Source organism: Lagopus muta, chromosome 5 (assembly GCF_023343835.1).
Source record: "Lagopus muta isolate bLagMut1 chromosome 5, bLagMut1 primary, whole genome shotgun sequence".
NCBI classification, from domain to species: Eukaryota; Metazoa; Chordata; class Aves; order Galliformes; family Phasianidae; genus Lagopus; species Lagopus muta.
Window position 1 is genome coordinate 24,833,106 of NC_064437.1, and position 26,765 is coordinate 24,859,870.

Consider the following 26,765-nt stretch of genomic DNA (forward strand, 5'->3'; position numbering starts at 1 on the left):
CAACATAACCAGTACCTTTATGAGTGCTGTAGAGGGCTGCAAATGTCACCACAAAGAAGGTGGTGGAATATTTTCCAGCGTTAACCAGATGAAAGGCCCGTTTGTTATCGCGGTACCGGCGCAGGCACTGGATGAATCGCAACCAAGCAGGGATGCACTGGACAACTGCTCTGACTCCGTAGGAGTAGCTGTAACAAATCTGATTATCTGCAAGAAAAAAGTGTCAGAGATACAGAGTCAGTAACTTCTATCTTTTCTTGCATATGAAAAAAACTTTACCATTTATTTATTTCCATCTTTGAAAGATGGAGCAAAGAATGAACACAGATCGAACAACTGGGGTGAGAGGCAACTACACAAACACAGCACCATGTCACACAGGAAGCCTGAAGTCCTCTCGTTAAGGAAACAACCAAGAAAATCCCAGCTCTAACTACAACCCCCCAAGCATACCATATTTTTCTGCAGTCTTGCTCAGCACATTTAAAACAAATGTTTGTTTCTTACTCAAACTAATGGAGACAGCTTCGTTAGCTGATAGTTATTCTGAAGCATTTTATTCCAGGGTTTGGAGGACTAATCATTATCCACACGGTTATTTTATAACTTGTTTTGGTTTTGTTGAATAAGACAAATACGTAGTTAATTCCAACACTGTCATAAATGGAAGATAAAGATCAGACAGATTGGAAAAACAAAGCGAATGCTGATGCTTATTGAAGCATGCTGCAATCTCTCTTAGCAAGTGTCAAAACCATCAGACAACACAATTTGCCAGCAGTCACTGCTTAAAATGGAAAGAACACAGCCTAATGCAGTAGGAGCCAGGTATGGCTTTGCCACTGGGAAGGCCAAAGTCAAAATTCACACATCAGCTCTGTGACTTCCCTGGCTAGAATGGAGAGAGGCAGAGCACGCACCGCCCTGCTCTTATAGCATCAAATGTGACAAATAAGGACTTCTGAGGAAGTTTCTCAGTCCTCTCTTGCTTCAGGCTATGCTGATGGAGCCTTTAAGAACCAGGCTACAGCACTGAAAGCTGTGGTTAACGACCTCAACTCATTTTCGTGCTAAGCAACAGCAACAGGCTAAAAGCAAATACGTGGTTAAACCACTGAAATGAAACAACGCCAGGAAAATCGTTTTGTCTTTCCAATCAATAAGTGCTCTAACATCCTCTGATGAATGTGCAAGTCAGGCCAAACGACCGGGTTAGGAAACGAGCACTGATGTGAAATTCCATTTCTCTGGATGGAAGCAAGAAACGGCAGAATCTCTCCAATGCCAAGCTTACAAGAAAGGCCAGTTATTTCAGTTCCGTGTCATTGGTTGGCCTCTTCAAATCAGCTGCCTAAGAAGTTGCCTTGCTTGGTATTTTTCAGGTCATTCTGACAGCACTCACAAAGCTGACAGCATTTCTCTACCTGTATTTGCCAGAAGCCCATCACTGTCCGTCCACTGAACCTCGAAGCTGTAGAAGCAAATCATGTATTCCAGATCCATGAGTATTACAACCAGGCTGTTGAGCTGATCAGCCAGCCAGAAATCTGCGAAGCCCACCTTGTGGAAGGGAGCGGTGAACACTCGAAACTGTTGAAAGAAAAAGGAATAATTTGTGTGACATATTAGCAAAGACCCATCTGCAGCAGCAGAACATCACAGCGTCGAACAAATACGGGAATTAAACAAAAATATTTGCAGATTTGTTGCTGATCTTTTGCTCCTGCTGAAAAAAAGAAAGATAATTGTCTCCCTATTTCAAGTACAAATAAAATTCCTGCTTCCAGACATCTAATTCTCCTCCTGTGCTTAACTATTCATCCTCTCCAAGTTTTCATTTTCCCAACCAAGCTCGCAGTCCCCGCGTAAGAGCTCTTCCCAGTGCTCCTCATGCTGACCAGGCACTTCTGGCACTTTCTTTCAGCTACACATTACCTTAACTGATGTCCTTCAGACTTAATATCAGTCAGATAAGAAACCCATAACTTGGCTCTTAATCTGACCATGTCTCAGTGTACTTAACTGTTCTCTGGTGCTCAAAGTTGTACCAGTGAGTACCGTTATTCAGCTGGATCTCCCAAAACCTCCAGCAGGGTTTGAGAGTTAAGTTAGAATTAAAAGTTAAAGAGTTAAAGAGTTAAATAGAGAGCAGAGGAGATCCTATTAAGTGTCAGTTAAACTCCCTCTTCATCCCAGCCCACTTTCCCTCTAAGCCTCAACAGCAGTTTTGCTACATTCAAACCAGCCAGCTTTCATGGTCCATTACCTTCGATTACAACTCTCTCTACCCAGTTAGTTATAGCTACTAACGGCCAATTTCTCAAAGAGACAGCCCCAGCACCATCCTGTAGTTGAGAGATTTATGAACCTTTAAATTAATGAAAGCACAGGCTAACAATGATCTTTTATACTGCTCTCCTTATTAACCTAAATGATACACCGTTATGGAAACCCAGGAAAGGACTGACACAACCCCAGCTGGGCTAGTAATGCCAATTTAAGGTTCTATATTTCGAAGCCAAGGAAGGGATCAAGACTTTGAGGCATTAAATAGCAGATAGAGACCCTGACCCAGAAAGCTCCCATGCTCAGGTAGGACAGCACTTATTACAAAGGCTTGAATGTGAGGGATGGCTGCTCTCAAAGCAGCCCTGGCGTGGAAGCACTGCTGCAGAGATCAGAGAAGGTGCAGCAGCCTTCTTTCTCATACAGACCATCCCCCCCTTTTACGAGCAACCCCTTATACCATCTGATTACCTTTACTCATAGAATTTTATTTTTTCCTAACAGTTTAATGCACACAACATCTTTATCTCTAAATTGGAGCCCTATGGATTTGGATGGTGGACCATCCAGCGGATAAAGAATCGGTTGGGTGGTTGCAGCCAGAGGGTTGTGGTCAGTGGTTCTGTGCCCAGGTGGAGGTTGGTGACTCCAGGGGAACCTGGAGCTCTTCAGCATCTTTATCAATGGCATTCACAGAGGGACTGAGTGCACCTTCAGCAAATTTGCACCAAGCTGCACAGTGCAATTCAAGCAGCAGAAGGAAGGGAAGCCATCCAGAGGGACCTGGACAGGCTCAAATAAGTGGGTCCATGAGAATCTAAAGAGGCTCAGCAAGGCCAAGAACAAGGTGCTGCACTTGGGGCAGGGCAATCCCAGACACGTGTACAGACTGGGAGAAGAACTCATTGAGAGCCCTGCTGAGGAGGACTTGGGGGTCCTGGTGGACAGAAAGATGGACACGAGGCAGCAGTGTGCTCTTGCAGCCTGGAAGGCCATCAGTCAGCTCCTGGGCTGCATCAACAGAGGGGTGGCACAGTGCAGGGAAGGGACTGTCCTCCTCTGCACTGCCCTCATGACGTTCCCTTTCAGAGTACTGTGTTCACATCTGGGGCCCATAGCAGAAGAAAGATGATCTTGAAGGTCTCCTCCAACCAGAGCCATTCTCTGATTCTATGATTAATGAGAGACACTTGGACACTAGGTGATGACAGCACAGAACTTTTAAGAGAGCAGAAGCTTTCCACCTAAAGGTTAGAGCAGACAAGGAGTCGCAGATATGCAGATGGCCCAGCTAAGGCCCTGCTATCGCCATCCACAATCCCCACAGACAGGAGCTGCTGTTTGAACTCCTCTAACCCCCCCAAAAGCTCCCACTTCTGACCAGGGCTGCTGCACGCCTCCCCAGGCCCGAGACAGCTGCAGAGCAGGGACCAGAGAGTGTTGGCACATCCCCATTCCACAAGCAGATCCACCTTCCCCAGCTAGGGAATCTGCAAAACCCTCAGCTGAAGATGAGCCCTAAGAATAAAGCAATAACAGCCAAGAGTCCAACTTCAGTTTCAAGCAATCGGTTGCAATTATATTTCAGCAGTTCCACAATCCAAGCGCAAACTTTCTGGTGCTGACCACTGCAGTTTCAAGCCAGTGCTGAGACAGCAGATGCTTGAGCTGAAGACTTCCCTAGATTTTCACCTCATGCTGCTCTGCTCCCTGCAGTTGCTTCCCCATTTCAGCTCCCTGCAGAAAGGCCGGTATGGAGACGCTATGCCATGCTCTGCACTCTGATCTGATTCCTCTTGGTGAGCTGCTTCCCTCAGCCTACACAAATGCATGCAGCACGCTCCTCTCCTGGAAGCAGAGGCAAAGAACGTTCACGTCAGCAGGGTGCCACGCAGGCAAGAAAGAAGGGATTAAACTCCCTACAGGCTAAATCATTTTTTCACCCAGAGGAAGATCAAGAAGTGACCTGCAGTCCATCAGGGATTATCAACACAGATCCTGCTCATGAGCACCAACAAGCAGCCAGTGAGCACAGGTGGATGCAGAAAGCTTCCTCACTCCATCAGGAAATGCTGTAAAACACTGACAACATCCTCCTGATTTGTTTCTAGAAAAATCAGAGGTGCCAATAATGCACAGCTACACCCGATACACCAGGCTGCATTTCTGCCAGAGACGAAGCATAGCAAGTTGCGAGAAGAAAATGCTCCTCGAGTCAGAGTTTGTGTGAAAAGCAGAGTTCTAAGAACTGCACTATTCACACCTCCTTTCACCCAGATAGCTGCTGGTGAGAGAAGAAATAAAATACGCAATAAAAACTGCACGAGATAAAAATTGGAGAAGCTTCACAGCTACACTGAGTGGTTTTGTCTGGTCTCTTTTCTCCCCTTCCCCCTTCTGCATGACACACAGAAGAATTTCGTGATCTTCTACCATTATAGCAATCTTGCATTTTGATGGAGCTTTTTTCCCCAGGAGACCTTGGGATGAATTGGCTTCCACATACATCTGTGTTGCAGGCTGCAGCAAGGTCTAGAGATGGAGCAGGCTCTGGGAACTAACCACAGCTACTAACAGTTCTGTGAAGACTGAGGATCTTACTCTGTGAAGATATTAGGGTAAATTAGCACAGAGATTGCTTACAGTCAGATCACTGGCTGTACTTTTCCTAGCACCGAGGGACAGCAGGGAGACTAATGAGGCTTGGGACTAAAGGAACATTTGTGAGAGGTGGCTGAATGCTGGAAGGCACAGGGGGAGAAACCAAAGTAGCTGTAACTTAGCAAATCAAATAACAGGGCTAAAGAGGTTAACTACTTGCATGTATACCTGCACGCACACACTTAAAGCATGACTCTACATTTCATCTTTGCCATGCTCCAGACAAAGTTAATTGTCTTAATTGGCACTAAAATGATTGTACGAATAATGTCAGCCAGCCCAACTCCCCTCTCAGAGTAGTTCCAGCAAGAACAAGATATCAAGGGAACCAAAGTGACTGAGGTTAATTTAAAAGGGCCTGCAGGGTGGGGGCAAATATGCGAAACAGCCATTTTGGAAGAAACTGATGAGCCATCCAACGAGTTCTATTGGACTCCCACCTGCAACTGGTACATCAAAGTAGCATGGATATCTACTACTCGTTATTTACCAGACTTAACTTACCAAGAAAACAGTAGCTGGGTCTAAAATAAGGTCTTCTAAGAAACATAAACGATTTGCTGGAAACAGTAACCTGGAAGCAGTAACCTTTGCAAAGATTCCCTCTCCATCAGTAAACCCAGCAATGCCCAGCTGGGTCAAGGACTAGCTACATCAAGGGACATGCTACATACAGCTGTACACATGAAGATTAACTAGTAACTACCTGCAATATGAAGATAACAACAGTAGAGGCAAACAGAAATAGCAAGTAATAAGTTGCAGTAAGTATTTATCAGGTCTGCTCTATGCATACATACACACAAAGGTAAAATATCCCTCTGTACTGAAGATTACTGATGCTTGCACATATTTCAACTGCTACAACTTAGCCACAGCTTTTTAATCTTTTAATTATCTATTTTATATTTTATATTTTGAGACTTACCAATAGTTTGAGCAGCCAAAAACGGGACTTGTAATACAAGGTTTTGGTAGGGTTGATGAGAAAAAGCAACATGCAGCCATACAAGATGAGCGGATTCACCTGCATAGGGATGTAGATGAATTTACCATATATACATGCCAGCAGGCTGAGGCACCACAAAACCCCCAGAAATCCAGCAATCTGCAGAAAGACAGACAAAATACAGAGACACCTTGTGAAAAAAATAATTCCAAACCCCACAATGAATTCTCATTATAAGAAAAGGGAGAGCAGTGCGCAACCCTGTAATCTAATCAGACTTCAGCAACTTCCTCCTCTAATTGTGTTAGAATTCCTTGCCAGGAAACGGTGCAGGACTTATCCTCCTGATGCACACAGCTCAGCCTCTGCTAACGGTCTGTGCTGTTTACCTCAAAGAGATGTTGATGGGACAGGTTGCTGCGGGGATTGAGCTCGAAGATGAGGACATGATTCACACCAGCCTGTCTCCAGCCGTACGTGTTGATACCCAGGAGAAAGAGGAATTCTATCAGGAGAAAGCCACCTCGATAGATTCTCACCAGTGGCCACACATCTGGTCCATCTATAAAAGCCACACCTGACAAAGAAAAAGATGAAAGGGCCTTAATGATAGCACAAGTCACGCCACAAATCAAACCTGCGCTCCGCTTCCTGGCTCTGGCTCTCAGATACTCAGCCCCGGCCCAGGAAAGCATGGCCTGCTTGTCATTCACCTGCATATTCTAGCAGCTGGAGGACCTTCTGCCTAACCTATTCGAGGATTTATGAGTATTCTGGGGAAAATTCTCTCTCCAGCTTGTGCAGTCAGGTCATTAGCAGCATCTCAAGTCCCCCGTCTCACACCGCGGGCTCAAGGGACAGCACTAAGCATAAATCATCACTACACCCACTTACACATTCTGCTTTAACGGAGAGGAAATCTCACCAGACAGAGATACAAATATTTCAGCTGCCCACAAAACCAGGCAGCACAATTTACAGCATTTACAGCAACGCTGAACTGCGTCCGATCACTGAAGTAGGTACAGCCATAACGTAATACATATTCATAACCAGCAATATAGTTGCCAGCCGCACCCAAGCAGAATAACCAACACAAGGCAGCAATATGGGGAAGTCTGTTCCTTGCTTTGTTCAGTCTTTGGGGTTTTGGAAATGGCCTCAAACAGTGAGCAGCCCTATAAAGCAGCGCTCCGTCCAGCAGAGTCCCCTTGCAGAACACTGCACCTCCGCTCCTGATAGAGGTTTGATGAGAAGAGCACATACAATTGTCCTCATCCCCAGTTCCCCTGAGTATTTCTCATCCATAAGCACTTTAAAGGGAGAAGAGAACTACAGACTATCAGTTTCAGGCAAACAGAGCCCAAGCTTGGACAGAAATGAGAGATGCACTGATGAACTGAAAGAAAGGAGTCTTGAGCATGAAATTGCTAAAGCACGCATTTCAAATTTTTTATCTGAAATGTCTGCAGCTGCTCCCAAACCCAGAGTAGCCCCAAAATACTGAATCAGACATGCAGAAGTTACCACGCAGACCAGAACAGATACGCTTGTTATGTGAGACAGAACAGCTAGATGAGGCTTATCCTGTAGTGAACACAGCTCAACACTTCACAGCGTGTGATGGGAACTCCCTCACTGCCCTGGGCAGCCTGCTCCAAGGCTTGGCCCTGGCAGCCTGATCTAGAATTAAATGTGGAGGTTGGCAGCCCTACCTGCAGCAGGGGGGTTGGAGCTTCATGATCCTTGAGGTCCCTTGCAACCCAAGCCATTCTATGATTGGCCATATTCCCCATGAAGAAATGCTTCCTGATGTTCAATCTAAGCCCCAAACAGCACCGATACAATTTACTACTGTGGCCATGGTGTAATGTTGCTTCACAGGTTCTACACAACTCTGAAATCCTATCTTAGTGAATCATACCATGAAAACAATTTGGCAAAAGTAGCATAGAGGTTAGCAACAGAATGCCCAATTAAAAATAAATAACTTACAGCTAGGATGCAGCTTTTGCTCAATATGTGAAGTAACTCAGAGATACCAGATCATGTCTGCTGATACAAACATACCAATTATTTACACTAGTTTAGCAACATCTGCTTTAGAGGTGTAATCATTTTTATGAATTCCTGCTCACAACCGCGTCTCGTTTTTGTTCTTAATACTGAGATGAAATGAGCATTACAGGCTTCAGTCCTATTTGCATCTTACAGACCAAACATGAAAGTTACAGCAAGAAAAAAGGCTGATGAATAAAGAACAGCTCCTACACATTCATTGGAGCCTTCATACAGACGGGGCAACTTTCTAACTCTACTATACAAAAGGGAAGAGCAAACAGCTTCTAAAACAGAGAAATTTTATCCCAGGAGATGTTCAGATCCAATTACAGAAACATCTGATTAAAAATTCTCTCAAATCAAAACACAGACACAGGCTTTCCCAAATGCAAGAGCTCATATGTTGATTGTCTGTTGCACTGCTTACATAAGTTACATTACTGAAATCACACACACCACAGTAAGGCAGCTTGTGATGGAGCCCCATATCTGGATCTAGACTACCGACCTTCCTTTTACTCCTGTGAGAGCTCAAACTTGGAATAGTAGAATAAAACCAAGGCCACGGTCGTGGTAAATAAATTCTTCCTGATATCTAGCCTGAACCTCCCCTGGCACAGCTTTGTGCCATTCTCATGCACTCCTAATGAAAATTAGGAAAGACACAGTATTCGTATAGCTATACGTATGTTCTATTCTCTGTTGTGAATCAGTGCTATGCAAAAGTTAAGTTTTGCAAACACCTCACTCAAGGTGGAAGAGGAATGCGTGTTCACAGAACAAGCACCGTGTCTTTACACATGGATGTTACACTTCCAGAAGGAAACCAGGAGAAGAAAAATCAGCATCCTTTCAAGTCCAAATCCATGTAGGTAACACAAGAAGGACGTGATCTATTACTGAGCAGCAATAATTCACAACTGCATGACTTGACCCAGGCCGATCCAACCCAAAAGGCTGACCAGCTCAGTTGCAAGCCCCTGCTAAGAGACAAGAACACATCCACACCAGGGTGTGGGAGCCAGCTGGGTCCTGCTGAACATACCCACCTGAAAGTATGACAGTCACGTTCAGTGCAACGAACAATCCACAGAAAAATCCAACCCTGAATGTAGTCCAGGCTGGTACAGGCTGTGAACAAAGCAATGGTGGAATTATGGGGGATTAAAAAGGTTATCAGCAAAATCAGATCCATTCGCAGAGTACGTTTTAAATCAGGGATGCAGCCTCATCTCAGACTGCATTCTTCCTCCTTGAAGTGCAGCACTGAAATTGTTGCATAACATTTTTACCTATCTTGATGCTGAACTGAAGCAGAGCTGGGGCCTCTCAGCAGCTCTTAGGATGTAAGCATACATTATAATTAGCACAATTTTCTCTTTATTATTCACCTCATCCCTATGTTTATCGTGCCTGCAATCTGCAGGCTGTTTCCACGTCCTTTGGAACTAAAGCAGAATATGTGACTACCCTGCCCTCACAATTTATGGAGCATGCTCACATCCATGTATTTTCACTACTTTCGAATCTAATTTGGCAACTTGTCAAGTTGCTGAAGCTTAGCTCTATCAATTGTTTACCTGAGCTGCTCCCAAAGGTGGAACACGCAAACGTTTCATAGCCTTCTGTCTGTCCCCATCCTCTAACTCATTGGTCACCACTTCCTAAGGAGATAAAGACACACATCACGGAAGTTCATTCTAACAGTAAGTACAAGATACTGCACTAAAACAAAAAGTAACAGTTGATTTCCAAGTTACATTTGACTTCTGGTTCAGTGTTCTTCCAATACATGATAACAAAGATAGGAAAAGCTTCCTATGATGTATCCAGTTACCATTACCTGGTAAGGCAACAACACAGTGTTTCTCAAAGTGAAAAGCTGCCAGCTAAAGACAAACTTACACACGTGTGCAAGCAATGCAAGAAATCAGTGGTACATTAATTACTAGTTGCCCTAGTGGTGAACACAAGCTACATGCAGATGCTACAGGAATCAGCAGCGAACAAGAAACCATTGCTTTCTAGCTGCAATAGGAGCAGCACACAGAGCAGCATCTTCACCTCTGTTTCAGAGATGAGCTGGTTGATCTTCTTGCAGGTGTAGAAGGGTGCCACCTCCACCTCAGCCACGCGCCACTCTGCCCCTCGTGTTGTCTCCAGGTTCTTGTCATGCTTCTTCAAGATCTTGCGGAAGCCAGTGAAGTTCAGGTTCTGCAGATGAGGGAAACAGTTACTGCCTTTGAAGCTCAGCTTGGTTATTTGCCACGGCTAGCAAGGAAAGGAATGACAAACAAGCCTAACGTTTCTCCAACATGCTCTGCTTGCATGGGCACCTGACTGTGTGCATCCCAGGTACTGCAGCTCAGCAACAGGTCTCTGCAAAAGCAGTAGTTGGAATGAGCTCTTAAAAACTGCCACAGGAAGAGCATGTTTTGGCTCAAATCCCCCAGGGGAAGGCACACATTAGTCTTTTCAAGGGCTTTTCCCCACTGGGGAGAACCAGGCCACCGATTTCTAGTTTCTCCAAACCTTCCAAGTTCTCAAAATAAGCACGTTATAGAAGGGAAATCCTCATACAGCTGCAAATGAAATCCAGCCAAGTGCAGCCCCAGGACAGCACGTTCTTCCCCAGCACACCCCACCCCACAACTACAAAACCAGTCTACTGGGCTTGCAGACACAGGAGGTGAGATAAGCAGACGACACCACATTAAAGCAGGAAAGATAACGGTTGATTTCCAAGCTATGTGCTAAGCCCTGACCCAAGACTCTCCTAACACCGAGTAGCAAAGATAGGCAAAGCTCAGCACACTGCATTAAACAGCAATTGCTGTGACAGGATGCATCTGAAATACTGTACTTCATTGCACAGAAAATGCAACTCGAAAGGCTCTACGTCCCCTTCAGACAGCAGTGACACATGCAAGAGTCACTTCAAAACAAGCTTAGAAATTAGCTTGGAAAGAAAAACACAGAAAACAGCAGAATCCAATACCCTGGGGAGAGGCACCAACTACTCACCGAAATTATTTCCAATCTAATTACACTGTGAGTGATTTAGTACCAGAGCCCTGCCATAGGTGGGGAAATGAAGCTAGGGAGATGGGAGCAGGAAGCCAATGCATTACTGATCTACATTACTGCAGACAACAGACTTTAATTACTCTCCATTGGAAAAGCCAGCATTCTAACCCAGGGAGAGCAGGTCACCGTTTCATAAATTTGAAATGAAAAAGATGCAACAAAATGCTGATTTGGGGCAGAGATTTTTTTCCACAGCCTGAACTGACAGCACTTGATCCATGCACTAGCAGGACCTACAGCTTGGCTTCAGTGTCCTCAGGGCACAGTGGCATCCCTCCTGGTGCCACCTCACACAACCCAGTGTCATGCACTCAGTCACACATTTTGCTTGTCCTGCTATTCAAGATGCTTCACTTGGCACAGGGCTTTCTCCAGGCCTGACTTCCATTTCTGCTGGATACTACTTGTATTTATTGAAGTCAGCTGACTAATGGCATGCTTTGCCATTAAAGGTGAAAAAACAGTGCCACTTGTGCAATAATATTATGCAACATCAAGTAGGATGAAGCAGCAGACTTGCAATCTTTGCTCATATACCTAGTTAGGAAATGCACCAACGAGGCAAATGCACAGCACTCCAGTGAGACCGAGTCAGCCTCAATTATTTGCCCCATAAGTATAACATATTAGTTAATTTTGCAATTTTTTTTGCTCTAAAACACAGTATTTTATATAATCTATGTGGTTTCATTCTATTTCCTGCAAGAAGGACGACATGACCCCAGCTATGCCATCGTCCCAACAGGTCACCCTCTTCTTTCTCTAAAACTTCAAGCTACTGAATATTTCTAATTCTTGTATCTAAACTCAAAGGTGCTTAAAATCAATGTTATGGGATTTGGCTTTAGTGTATGTATTCCTTGTCCTCAACTTCAAGACCAATTGGAACAGACTTTCTCATTCTCTTTGAAGATATGCCATAGAAGGAAGCTCTGCTCCTTTTGGAGACTGAAAGCTATCAGATCCAGATGGGTTTTATGCAAATGTTTAGCATACACACAGTGCCCCTGGACTCATGGTAGCACAAGTCAAAAAGGTAAGTGTGCAGGATGCCTTTTTTCATTGATGTAGAACAGGAAAGGATTTGTCAGAGGAATGACCTTTGTCACCTCCCATTGAGTTTTGTCCACACTACACAGTGGTATCCAAGTATTTCTGACAGCAAAAAGACTCCAGGCATTACTGGTAAGGACCTAAATACAGATCTAGCAAATTTAAGTGAAAGACCCTATGTTAAACCATTCTTATTTAATGTGGTAAAACAAATAAACATAGTGAGATATTTAAAAGCAGAGCAAGCCCAGAAAAAAGAAAACAAAACAAAAACCCAGCAAGATCTTAATACTTCCAGAATTTTGGAACGAAATCACTGTCTGCAATATTTGTCACATCCCCTCGTGCTACAAGTCCAACTACAACTACAGATTTGTTTCCTCATACTTCTTTCGAGCCCGCGTCCTACAGAATTACAAACATTCTTTTAAAGTGGATGTTTTAACAAGAAATTCTGATCTAGCAAGGTCAGAGTCACTGCCATGGTAACACCAAGAGGAAACATTACGCTAGCATTTCAAGTTCCATTACAAACATTAGATAAAAGAGTTCCTTCCCCACCTTCTCAGCTCTAACCCTGCATAGAACAACATACCACCAAATTATGAGGCCCCAGAGTGACTGCATGTTGTGACCATGCCAAAAGTGCTAGGCTCAGAGAGCTCAGAAATGGAAGAGGATCCGAGATCCTTCTGCAGGTCAGCAAAGTGCTTCCAGCTCAACACAACCCTATAAGAAGAATGTTGCTGGCTGCTAGGTGTTGGTCCTTTCTTTAATTTAAGCCAGGGTCTCTAAGGCTAAAATGATGTGCAAAATTGGCTTGAATGAGGCAACCGAAGGCAACACAAGCACAAAGACGTGGAGACACAGAGCTTTCTCAAAGTGCTTCCCTCTGTGAGTACCTGATAGTTCTGCAGTAAGATGAGGCTGAGGTAGAGCTCGCTGAAGGCCAATTTCAGGTCTTTGATATTCCTATGCTGGACACGCTCCTCATGGGACAGGTGGAAGACTGGCTTTCTGCGCCGTGGCAGCGTGGAAGCCCCACTGGCTTCTTTCTGTGCATCCAACGTTGACTGTAACTCCGTCCGAAGAGTAGTGAATCTGCGCTGAGCTTCTGCAAGCTTTTCTGTTGGTAGAGGAAGGAAAAAGGCAGGTGAGTGGGCAGCAACTTGCCTATCAGACCTGTAAAGGAAAGCATGGCTTTTTCCCCAAACAATATGCCTGTAGGTAAATAGCTCTGCATAGAACAACCTACTACCTACCAAGTGTTAAATTCAGCAGAGGACTTTGAGGATCTGCACATCCACTACCGGCCACGTGGTTGCTACCGCTTTATACGACAGCAAAGAAATCAAAGAAGAAACACATTTCATGTGCATGGCTGGGTTTTGGAGCTCAGAGAGCAGCTCAACCCCTCTGGCAAGCTCCCAGTAACAGATGCAGCTCCTGCTTTGATCAGCAGCTACGAGGCTGCTGGCATCTGTATACAATCTGCAATCACCACTTTCCCCTCCTTTCCCTCAGTTGCATTGCACCAGTTAGAAGCACTGTCTCATTGGTTAGCAAATAAAGGGGCTGCCAACCTGAACTTATCTCGAAAACGCAACAAAATGATAGCTAAGGACTATTTCCCAAACTTAAAGAGAAGGATCAGGAAAAAACATCACACCAAGGAGCTGGTAAAATAACTCCCCAAGTTCCAGCTTGGAATAACAGTCACTTGCATGGCCACGGCTAGGCTTAAGAACTGCTAACAGCCACAAGGCAACCCAGCAGCCCATAGCAGCTCACAGCAACCCTGCCCAGAGTGCATTCAGGGCAGGCTCTCTCAGACCTCCCTGCATTACACTGACTTAGATTATAACAAGGATTCACTCTGGAGGGTCCCAAGCACAAACCAAAACTGGCCACAAATGAAACCTTAACTCTTCAGCAAGCGTTTCTCCACTGCAACTATCCAAGAACGTTCCTATTTTTTCTTTTCAATCAGGTATAAGTTTACTCGAGAGAAGTCCAAATAATCACAAACTGGTTATCAAATCAGATCTATTTAATGGCAGGTTTCCTTCCTGCAGAGGCAGAATAATAGCCTGGGGAATTAAGACTGCGCTTGATGGAAGCCAACAGTCTCTGAGCACACAGCACAAGGCAGTGCTCAGAGCAGAGCCTTCAGGACAGGAAAAGGAGGGGAGGAGAAAACGAAACAGAGATCAGCAGAAGGATTAGCCTTCCTGCAAGCAGGAAATATTTATTGTCATAAAGACAAGTGTCTAACAAGCCATATAGTGAGCTCATAATAAATAGCAAGTAGCAGGTCATGATGCAAGCCACCACCTGCCTGGAGTTATAACAGAGCCCAGCATGGCATGCTTCTGACATGGACAAGACAAAGAACATTCCTTCACTGGTTGCTCTACGTAGCTTCACGTTAACAACACTAATAAGGGGTTTCCATACTATTCCAGTCACACTGCTCTCTTGCAAATAAAAGACTTATTTAAATCTCTTCACAAGAGATTTTCAAATTGCACATATTTGCTCCTATAACTTCTTGAAATGACAGCAAATTGAAAAAATCCTATTCTGTATTATTAATGTCATTCTATACAGTGAGGGAAGAGGTGTGTGGATGTGGGTGCATATGTGCTAGAAGGTCTTCATTAGGGAAAATTATCATGTGCACTGTGCATATGAATTGAGAGAACTTCCATGGAGCCTAGCGTGTAGCACACAGGATCTCCTACTAGAACAGCTGAAACAGCTCAGAAAGTGGCTCTAGGCAGCCTGGTCTGGTGGTTGGCGACCCTGCACATAGCAGGGGGTTGGAACTCGATGGTCATCGTGGTCCTTTTCAATCCAGGCCATTCTAGGATTCTATGAAAGCAAGACAAGTCTCTGAGCATAACAACAATGGTATTTTTTGATACAGCAGTCAGGGTAAAACTCAACTGAGAACTGTTCTGAGTTTAGGCAGGGACATAAGAATTGAACGTAGAAAAATGCCTACAGACTCAAGCGTGCAACCCAGCTGGCCCAACAGTGTCTAGCTACAAACCTCCTCTTGCCTTGTACTTCCTTGTACCCACCATGGCTCCATCAAAACAGGTCTACAGAGCCAGGATAGCTGGCACAGCCAGCCCAAGGGAGGTTTGCTTCCCTACATGGAAGCTGAAGAGAGGCAAGCAGCAGTGTACACTCAGTGCATCTATTATGCTTTTAGCTATTCTTGTGCTCACCACCCAGACTCTGCCAGCAATAAAACAGCTAGCAATAAAGTCATACTAGGTGATTATTAAAATACTTTGCACAATTCAACTTTGTTATCCAATCAAAATAAAAAGAGAAGGCTACCATGAAGTGCTGCAAAAGCCTGTTTTAATGCGAGATGCCAATAAATCAAGAACACGTTGAGAGAAAGTATGGCAGCACTCAGTACTTCATTGTACCCATATTTAAACTCTTTTCCAGTTGAAAACCATTTCAAGCATTACCAAAAGAGGCAGAAAACCAGCTGAGATATAATGGTGGGTGGAACTAGAGCACACCAGTACACAAAAGCCTTTTGGAGCAATATAACAGAGCAAATCAAGGGTGGGAACGCAAACTTTCTTGGGGAAAACAAACAATAGCACTTTGAAATTTACACCATCATATTTTTACCCAAATTTACTAACCAGGATTGTGTATACAGCCAGTGACAAACTGCTTCTGACTGATCTACCCCAGAACACAGCAAAAGCTAAAATGAGGTGCTTTAAAACCTGTTGGAAGTGCCAAGGCAGACAAGTGGACACAAACAGGCAAGATCACAGTAGATCCTTCTGCAAAAGCTCCGAAAGCACCAACAGGGGAGCTCTGCAGTTGCCTGAACACACACAGGAGACTGTCACCACGGATGAGGAAATGCGCCCTATATGTAAGCTGCCACTTAAATTTAAGAGCATCTTCAAAGTTCAGTAGGATGCTATTACAAAGAAATGAAAGTGCCTGTCCTTCATTCTCTTCCATTCAAAAACCATGGTTTGGTTCCACGTCTGTGATTAAACCAGAGCAGTCTCCCATATAAACCTGCCCTGTAATTACCTGATGTTAGACCTTTCATGGACACTGTGGCTATTCTGAAAGCCTGGGAGCTTCAGACTCTTTTTTATGTTGCTGCATTTTCCACAAATATACACAAATAAGCACCTTACCTGAATAGAAAATGTTGATTTTGGCAAGTTCTTTCTCACAGGTTTGGAAGAACTTCTCTTCAAACGTGGCAAAACATCTTTTTACCGTGTCTTCATCTGTGTCTATAAAACAAAACAGGAAAAAATAAGTTGAAACAGAAGAATATAGGAACATATTTCTAAATGGTAGCCACGGAAATAATTCTTCAGGGGAAAACAATATCACCTTGTCACACGGAGGAAGAAGAAACAAGTCCAATGGGAACACATACTTGATTGTAAAAGGAATTGCTCAAAGACTGAGGGGGAAAATCCCACAGAAGCAGCATTGCCCATTGACCCAAGCTCCCATCATCGTTTCACACCCTTCATGTGCTCCTGCACATCTCACATGCTTCATTCTTACTTGCCAGCTTGTATGACTGCACCTGTAGGGCCACATGGGTGAAGACAGCTGCCTACCATCTCACCAACACTAAAACATCACCCATGCTACAGTCAGGCACCGGTGGAAGGATAAACCACGCTCCATCCCCATGTGCCTACCCAAGGCCTTCTTGGTGGACTCGCTGGCTTCAGCCACCATTCCCACCTTCTCATCATCTATAACCTTCCTTCTCTTCACTACCTATTGCTCCCTTTATAGGCAGTTTAGAACAGTTTTTCAGCAAATTCTTCTGAATGCTTCAGCCACGTTCCTTTTGCTGACACTAAGGCACAGCAGCCTTCCCCCACATAGACCTTGGAGATTTGCACTTCCAAGATGACACTGTTCTGGCAATCCACAAAACCCAAGCCAAGCCATTGCTTTCTCCTGGAGCTCTATTATCAGCACAGCGATGGGCAGTACTGAACAACACACCTCCGAGCCAGACTTTCAGACTTCAGCAAGAGCCAGGCTATAATAAAACAGCCACTTCAAGACATTGCTTAAACCTCTCGTGGTTGTATAATCAGGAACCGAGGACAGAACAGCTTCCTCAGTTCAACCTCTAAGCTTTCACATACAAACACAGCACCAGAGGATGGGAAACAGCTCTGCTTTGGAGCTGGTCATTCCTAAGGGCAGAGTCACAGTGGTTGCCACACCATACCCTGCAGCCCTAGTGGTGAAGCCAATCCAGACTTGCCCCGATCCCACAGGTGTGGGTGGATGGAGCAAGAGAAATTAGTGTGTGGTACTTAATAGGCAGATTTTAGGCCAGCAGTTGCCTGAAGGTTTTTAAATAACTGTAATCAGAGAGTTTCAAAACAGAGCTGACTTAAGGAAGGGCCACGTATTTCTGCTCCTTCCAAAATGTCACCTCACATGGTAACGGGAAGCTCAATGCAGGCAGGGCTAAACCAACACGGTGCCAAAGAAATACCTTATTTTCTACTTTACCAATCATTTTAGGAGACAATGGATGCACAGAGCTGTTTGACTACATCCAAAGTTAAGAGGAAAAAGGACTCTAAGGCACTAATGAGCCACTAATGAAAGACCTTCCAAAAACCTTGAGATGGGGAATTCAGGTCTCTGTTCGGACCTCAAAACACTGCTGACTCAGAGGAAAGCAAGGCTCTGTATAAACCATTCAATATCTTTACCCAAACACCTTCTTATAAAAGACATTTTGCAGACCACAGTGGATGCCAACTTTAAAAAAAAAAAAAAAAAAAAAAGTAAATTAAAAAAAAAAAAAAAAAAAAAAAAATCAAGATTTTCTGTGCAGAAAAGGTTTCCCCTTTGGTAATGTTCCCACTGCAGTTCAGCAATTGAGCTGCAATAATAAAGTGCTGCCAAGGCTATTGCCTTTATTTGCTCTTCCCCCCAAGGCTAGGACAGGACAACATTTTCTGCCATGAGAAAATCACAGTGCCAGAACTCAGCCTTGGATTCAGGAGCTCCATGACAACAGAAGCCGTTGTTAAAAGGCATCGAGCTACCACTGCCAAGAAGGACCACTGGTAACCTTTCTTTTGTTCTATTTCTATAGCCCTAATAGTCTTTTACCCTAAAATCTGTGCTGCTGCCATGAGCAAGGCTGCCAAGAGAGCCCAATCGATACGGCTGTTTCTTGCCATCACCTTCCTGCTGCAGAGGACAAGGCATTAAGCCCAAAAGCCTTTTGCCCTTCCTTGCAAAATCACGTTGCAAGCTGGACCAATTGGGATATATTCCCATTTCTGTGCTTTCTGGCCTGCACAGAGCTCACCTACAATAGAGCCTGAAGTTGAAAAACTGCCATACGTTCCTGCACTGCCCCACACAGTCATTTCTCAGCACATGAGAACTATGCATCCAAATTCTTGTGTTGTGCAGCTGCAGCATAGAAACAAGTGATCGGCGTACTGGGCTGCTTGCTTACTCACTTTCACAGACTACTGAGCTGCCTGGATATGTTATATGTTTGCTGTGCCCTGCTGTTGGCCTCTTGCTACCAAAAAGCCCTGTGCCTCGGGCTCAAACAGGGCCACAACAACACAACGTGACCAGGCTCTGGAAAATCTGCAGGCTTCCAGCTTATAAGAAATTAAAAAGTTAATTTAATGAATCATAGAACAGCTTGGATTGGAAAGGACCCCAAGGATCACCAAATTCCAACCCCTATCCACAGGCAGAGCCACCAACCTCCAGATCTGGTACCAGACCAGGCTGCCCAGGGACCATCTAACCTGGTCTTGAACACCCCCAGTGACGGGGCATCCGCAGATCTCTGGTTGGAGAAATGCATCTGCCTCCAACCCCTACCAGCTCCTCCCCTCTGCTCAACCATCATTTTCTAACGTCCTTGACGGTCCCACAGCCCCAAGACTTCCCCAACCTCTTGCACAGTACAACAAAGAGCTTTACAGCTAGAACTCAAGCTGCATAGCTCATAAATGCAGGAACAAAGATCATCTCTACATCCCTAATGAGTCATCCCGTGTTTACTGGGGGATTTTTCCAAGGCCAAGATGCTTCCATGCACCAACTCCCTCCTCCTGTGCAGAAAGCCACACTCCTGTCAGCTGCACATGGTATCACTCATCCAGCTTCTAAGAAATTAATTACTCACCATGCATTTTCATGCCCAATCTTGTGGCAAATAAGTACAAGAACACTTCTAAGTGTTCAGAGCATAGATATAGAACCTTTTATTCTTGCTATGGGAAGAGGGAGGAAGCAGACACCACTTCACTCATTTTGCATGGAAAGAACATTTGCTTTCATGTTTCACCTTCACTTCTGAGAAACTGTACATTTGTGTGCAATGGTCCATCTCTCTCTTAGAAGAGTCCATCAACAAAAATGTGGCCTTGAAACCAAAAAAGCAGCATGCAAGAAGCTTCATACATTAGGTAATGTTTTTAAAAAAAAAAAAACACACCAAAAATAAGAAAATTTAAGTAGGCTGTATCTGCTTTTCTAAACAATTCCAGATGTGCTGGTCAGCTTCCCACTTAATGACTGCCTTAATAACCAAATCTAATTTGGCCTAAGTTAGAGAAATAACTCCAGAAATAAAAAATGAACAGTCAGGTAGCAAGTGAGGTTGTGCTGTCTGCACAGGCAGCGTTTGTGGGCAGGTAGGGGAGGAGGAAGGAAGAGCTGCTGCAAACCACCAACATAATTTGTCTCAGGCTTTGGTTTGCCATGCAATGGTTCCACCGTTAACCCAGAATAAATGGAACCCATTTCAGAGTATCTTTGGAAATTACAATTTTCAGGTGGGTAAAAACTCTGTTCCCTTACTTTGAGGCTGTATCACTGGAAGTTGTATTCTTGTAGATGGTTTATTTAGTAGGGAAGCAAAAGCAACCTCCACAAAGTGCCTTCCAGCTAGTTAAATAACCGAGTGCCTATGACTCTATAAGCACAGAATCTAAAGCAATGGTACTATCCTGGTAAGAAAATCAGGCGTAGAAAAGGCTGGCAGTTAGTCCTGAACATCACTGGGTTGTTTGATTTCTGCACAGTGCCCTTTCAGCTCCAGAAGTCTATCCCCATTGCTACCTGTCCCTATAAGTGACCACAACACTCCATGACGTGCTACTACGGGGCTTACAGGACCTAGGCTAGGGGGCACCTCACATGTGAAGGACAGCAAGGCAGTAGCAGAAAAAAATAAGATAAATAACAAGCAATATTCCACAATCTGCCATAAACACAGAATTAATGCAATAGGGCAAATCTAAACACCAACAGATGTCACAGAGGGACGGGACTTGCAATACCTGCCTTCCCTGGTTAAGAACAACCTTTGAATTCTCTTTCTTTTCAAGGAGAAAAGTAAAGATTTATTAAATGCTTTAGAAAAGTTTCCTGGAAAGCTAAACCAGAAATATGCCACACACTTAAGAGTGAAGGCCAAGGGCCAAGAAGAGCCATGGCTCCAGATGAAGTTTCATACCGACCATCACATGTTCATGGGCCAAAGAACAGACAGCAGGGGTTGAGAAGCTTGCTCCATGCATCCCAGGACCTGCCCAGACACACAGACCAGGTTTGCCCAGTCGAAGCAAGCAGCCAGCGATGCCAACCGAGATATCAAAGGTTGGTGGAAGGACCAGGATGGCAGCGGGCACGTCCCTGGTTAAACAACGTGCCCACACATTCCTCCAGCTGCCATCCCGCAGCTTTCCTTTTAATGAAGCAGCCCTGTAGCAACGATGGTTGCACAAAACTCACCTCACAGTTTACATATCTGTGTTTAAGTAACACAGGGCCTCATGTTTTACCCAGCTATAAGAGCAGAAGAATGCCTTCCTTCTGGAAACTCATTTGGGTAGGTGTAAAGGATGCTTCCCCAAGTTCCCAGCCTGGTCCTTAAGCAAAGCAAACACGGAAGACAAGCAGCAATAAAGATACACAGCAGCACAGAACACCAAGATTAGAACTGATGACTTAGAATCAGGTATTCCAAGTTCCAATTGAAGTTTTTCCCTACATTCACCTGTTCCTTCAGTTCACGTGTTCCTTCAGCCTGGCAAAACTCAATGATTTCAGCAAGCCCTCTGCTACTCTGTGCTACAGCTCCCAACTTTCTAGCCAAGAGATGTTTAAGATGCATCTGCTCTACAAAGGGGTGGGGGAGGCTGCAATCCTATAGATTTGAGCTCAAATCAATGATGGGAGTAATTACCACAGGGACTGGCAATGCAACACCAGGGGAAATTAAAGGAAACTCAAACACTCTGGTGCTGAATGTAGCAGAGATCTCTCACCCTAAAAGCCATAAATATTACTTCCCTCGTGAAGAACGTCACGCTTCATGGCATAGCAAGAGAACTAAGAGGAAGCTTTCCCGTCGTTTTCAGTGGGAATTTGTATCTATCAATAAAGACATCGGCTCAATCTCGCCAATAATTTAATCAAGCAAAAAAGGCTGTTTGTCCGAGATAAAGCTCCGTAATAAAATGACTGTTTATGCTTCTTTTATCGAGCCTCCCGTTTTAATGGTCATACTCCCAGACTTTTAGAAAGCAATAGCAATTACCTTCTCATTACAGAACTGTCTGAAGCCTGGCTGCAGCTCAGCTGTTGAGCAGGCACTGGGGAGGCCCACATGGCTGCCTGGAACTGAGCTCAGGTGCCCACACCTAAAACAGCTCAGTCATTCAAACTTCCATCACTTGTAAGCATCTAGCTGCAGTTGCTAGAAATGAACTAGATGCAAGCTACAGCTTCCTCCTGCAGGTTGCCAGCAATGATGCTGAAAACCTTTAGGGAAATACTGAAATTAGGAACATTTGAGCTTCTTAAAAACTCTGGGAGGAACAGGGTGATGCTGCCAGCAAGGCAGGACAGAACAGGATGGGACAGGACGGGGAAGGGGAAGCCCAGCACACCACATCTCAGGGAGACAGAACAGGGAACAGGCAGAAATGCAATGAGGCTAATGGATCGAGAGCCACGCTGCATAAATGGAGCTGATACCAGACCTCCCCCCACCACCCCAGAAATCCTTGTAACAATTACAGAACAAACAAGGCTGGGAAAGTTAAGGACAGAAAGAAAACTGCTAAAAAGTGGCAGTAAGGAACAGGTGAACAAAGGGAGCACCAACATTAGCAAGGAAAACAGGGCTGCTTTTAAATCTCAGGCACACTGAAGCGTGTTTGCTGGGGATATCAAAGCCAGGGGGAGGGCAATGAGAAAAGGAAGATTAACAGAGCTGTGTCTGGGGAAAGACTTCAATTAATATTGAGAGCAACCAGAAAGAGAAAACTAACCATGCAGAACAAGCGACAGGCTCCCCATACAGGGAAGCAGCCACGCAGCACAAAGACAAGCCTGCTATAAGCACACCAGCGATGGCTTCATCCCCCCCCAGGGAGCAAACTATTCCAATTCATTTTTCCTTTTTTCCTTTTTTTAAAACCAGCTATTAAGAGCAAACAGTCAGCGAGAAGATAATAAGCAAGCAATTATCAGACGAAGAAAAATGCGCTTCCACAGTATCTTGGAGAAATGGCACAGGGCTGGAGAGCGGCTCTGCGTTAGGTTGTATCAGGGGACCTTCACACTCAGCACTTGCGACAGATGCTGCTGACTCCCACATAGCCCAGCCCTGCCCCAGCCCAGCCCACCCTGCTGCTCACTGGGACCCCACTCCAGCCCAGCAAGCAGAAGTTCTCCAGTGCACACAAGTTTGGGGCAATTCCAGTTCAGGATTCAATAGCCTTGTTTACTTGCCCATGCACTCACTCGCCCCTTTGCTCAGCCCCAGTCCCCAGGCAGGAGCTACAGGAAGCTTGTCTCTGCCCAGAGCAGGCTGGAATACTTTAAGAAAGGGTTGCTGTTTTGTTTTTTGTTTTTTTTTTTTTACACCTCAAATGAGAAGAATGATTTAGAGGCATGTGATTCCCCCGACATTCTCCCAGGAGCAAGACGCAGCGCTGCTGGCACTTGGTAAATAACGCAGCCAAAGGAAGCATTCAGTAATTTCTATTGCTAACAGAACAAAACCTGGCAGGACAGGAATACACAAACTGCAGAACTAACTGCCAGCACCAGTGGGCTTTGCTTTCAGAAACAAACTGGAAGCAAGCATGCTGAGCAGGGGAAACAAAGGGCCCAGCTTCCTAACCACCTCTTGACTGCATCTCCAAGAGCACTGCGGTGCCTTGCAACCACCACTGCTGCATCCCTGCTTGAGAGCATGACAAAAGCCTGAGTTACACTGCAGTGCACATGGGCAGAATGATGTTTCCAATGACCCTGAATGGACAGCTGCCCAGAGAAGCCAGCTTCACCTTCAGGTTGTGCAATCTGGCAGCAGCCAACAGGGCTGCAGGGTCAGGATAAGCAGCCCAGCTTTACTGTGCGCACCCACACAAAAACTGGCATTAAAACACATTGGTGTGGTGCTGTTCTGTGTCAATAGTTGAACTAGCTTTTGAACACAGTGATGGAGTTACAGGATGCACCTCACACAAGGGACCAGCTGCCCTCACCATTTCTTAACCTTACCTTATCTGTACCTTTCAAGTTACATTTCTCAACCTTACCTTACGTGCAGGTGCTCTCCCTGTCAAAGGTGAATGATAGGAAGCATGCTTTGCTGTGAGAAACCTGCAAGCCTTTCAGACCTTGGCTTTGCCAAGCAGCGGCTAACAAGGCACCACTCACCCTGCAGCAGTGGCTGATTTGAGACTTCACTACTTACAAAACTGCTTAAATTCAAGATTGTTCCTTATTTAAAGTATGGACGTTATGAACAAAATAGAGAGCCAAGCAAAAGTGCAGTGGGAGAAAGCAGGGAGGAACACGGAGTCTCTCCTAGCCATGATTTTGCCATGCTCCAGGAAATCCGGACTCGGAGATATGCAGAGTCTGCCCTACTTCTCATGAAAGCAGAATCCAAAAACGTGATTCTCACCCCACTAGCTGTGCTTGAGCCTTGCAGGCAGCTGCTAGGACTGCAGAAATGAGCACTGCTCCTGGCGGATGAGCAGCTGGAACACAGAGCTCCCTGCTGGGGAGCAGGAGGCTCCCACTGCCCCATGCCACAAACCCACTCAAGGGTGAAAAGCAGAGCTAAATTCAGAGGGGATTTTGGTGAAAGGCAACACTTCAAGGTGTTTGCAGGGAAACCAATCTGTTCCTTGGGAAAAAAAAAAAAAAGGAAACTGGGTATTACAAGGTTATTCTGCACCGTTAAATCTGTCAGCAATGCATCAGCGCAAAGTTGTTGTCGTCCTGATTTTAAAACCCTGCAAGGATTTTAATGTAACGTTTAGGGAAACTAATCCATTACCTTAACTACAAATAGAGTGAGGATGGCCTTCAAGATGACAGCATTTTCTTCTCACCCGAGTTAAGCAGGGTTTTTTTGGCAAGTGTTTGGGAAGAGGGAACCAGCTCCTCACCAGCAGGACAACAGAAGGTAGGAAGAGCATAAAACATCACTGCTGTGTCACACAGAAAGGCATAAGAACCGTTTTGCCACATTCACACCACTATACACCAGCACCAATCAGCTCAAGTAGGTCCTGGGGCTTTATTTCAACCCCCAAGAAACACAGAGGCTGCCCCAGTTCATTCACTCAATTGATTCACCAACTGTTCTGAAACATGAATAAATATGTAAGCAGCTACTCTGCTCTAATTAGTGACATTCAGTGAGTCTAACCTGAGAGCCTGGACCTCCAGCCCCTGCTTTTTAGCTCTCAGTGCCTCCCCCCTGGGAACTGAATAGCAATCAGGTATGTAATGCAGGGAGGGTTGCTTCTGGCTTCCTATTTAAGGCAGAATATAGGGGGTGGGGCAGGGAGACAGGGCTGAGAAACAATTAAATCCTTAAAGGCGGGCAAATGGTCTACACATGCTTTGAAGGATGAAAGAAGGGAAAAAAAGATTAGAAATTAGGGAAAAGGAATAAAGGAAAAATAAAAACGATGGCAATTGCAGAAAGCACGGAACAGATGATGCATTTCCTATGTGATAGCTTAAACAAGTCCCAGGGCACACCTCCCAAGTCCATCAAACAGCACATTTACATAAAATCATTAATTCATTACAGGCCTGAAAGAAAAGAGGGATGGGTCAGGAGGGACAGGATGCAATGAACGAAGCAAAACTGTACGCTTGGGACGCAAGGAAAAGCTCTGTTTCTGTGCACACCGAGCTTCCTGAAGGCGAGAGGTACAAAATTACCTCCAAAACCACGTCTCAGACTGAAAAACCTTAAGAGTCTGCCAAGACTAAAGCACCGTACGCATACGATAGCCATCCTGCTTGCAACGTAAGCTGCTGATGCTGCATTTGCTCGTGCGCTGACGAGAGCGCTTTGCTCCTGGTTCAGCTTACAGCACCCCGAATTAGCAACGTGGCCACTGCTGCTGGCTGAGCATGGGGCTGCCAGCTCTGCAGGGAGCTCCGGCTTCGTGCCCTGAAATGACTGTAACTTCTCACCAAAAGGAAGCCAAAACACTACAGCCGCTCTCCAACTCCATACCAATTGATTTGGGGTTTCTTTGCTGTTTTATCAGTCCGCTCCCTCCTCCATCCCCTTCCCAAGAAGCGCAATTTGGGAGCTATCAATCTGCCTTCAGAGACAGTGTTATCGGGGTAATCCCACAGCACAGCATAATTGGGCTTCCAGACGGCTGCACTATTTTTAAAGCAGAACATGGAAGTATTTTCCCTCCGTTTGCCAAACAAGTCCATGAAATATGCCACATGGCAGGTAGCATGCAGATGACAAAACAGTCAAAATGCAGCAGAAATACAAGATGGGGTTGTCAAAAGGATGCCAACAAGTCTGCGTCCAAAAAAAAAAAAAAACAAAAAACAAAAAACAAAGCTGATATGTGCTGCGACAAAAGCTTTGGCATATCTCTGCTCTCCAAAGATGATAACCTCCACCATTGTGCTCCTGAATTCAGCTTAATAAAGGGAACTGCAATTAAGAGCAAAGAGTATCCAGTGCCTGTTGATGTGTGTTGGCAGCATGAACTACACTGGGCTGTGTGGAGGGACAGAGGACAGCTAGGCACACATTGCAGCTACATGCACTGGTCACTAAATCAGCCTTCCATTTGAGGAACAAGCTTAGAAAGACCAATTTAAATGGTACTGGAATTACCAGGACCTGTAGCTGTGAGCCCAAGCCCTGGTTCCAGCCAGCAACTGCATCCAGGCTCTCTGCTAGCTGAGATGCTCTCCCTGCTGCTACCTACATGAGAAGGGCAGAAAGGCTGCAGATAAGAACTGAGAAACGCTTTGTACATCTGCCTGATACTATTGTACTCTAGGCTAAGAGAAACAACTAACAGGCATACAAACATCTCCAGATACTCATCTTCAGTGCTTATCACAGTGCTAAGCGACGAGGCAGAGCTCTCTATTTGTGCAGTAAGCTGGGGAAGGAGGAAGAATCTCTCTCCAGGGACGAAGAGAAGTTGTGCTGTTGCATCTTAAGAAAAATTTATAGCAACCTGTTCAGAGAAATTAGTTTCTAAAGAGCCAGTCTCACGCGCCAACAGTAAGAACTGAGGTTCTTTCAAACCCTCCCTCTTCTTTTCCC

The 26,765-nt window shown here is 45.0% G+C and overlaps 1 protein-coding gene across 2 annotated transcripts in view; it reads right to left on the reverse strand.

Moving 5' to 3' along the window:
- Positions 1–26,765, reverse strand: part of XPR1 (xenotropic and polytropic retrovirus receptor 1) — a 76,726-nt gene that overhangs the window by 12,684 nt on the left and 37,277 nt on the right. For both annotated transcript variants that reach the window (XM_048944659.1, XM_048944660.1), the window contains 9 exons: positions 16,291–16,392; positions 13,000–13,223; positions 10,022–10,171; positions 9,538–9,621; positions 9,007–9,088; positions 6,286–6,473; positions 5,876–6,055; positions 1,425–1,590; positions 16–207 (listed from right to left, as the gene is read on the reverse strand). In XM_048944659.1, coding sequence (XP_048800616.1) covers positions 16–207; positions 1,425–1,590; positions 5,876–6,055; positions 6,286–6,473; positions 9,007–9,088; positions 9,538–9,621; positions 10,022–10,171; positions 13,000–13,223; positions 16,291–16,392 — 1,368 coding nt within the window. The remainder of the gene's footprint in view (positions 1–15; positions 208–1,424; positions 1,591–5,875; positions 6,056–6,285; positions 6,474–9,006; positions 9,089–9,537; positions 9,622–10,021; positions 10,172–12,999; positions 13,224–16,290; positions 16,393–26,765) is intronic.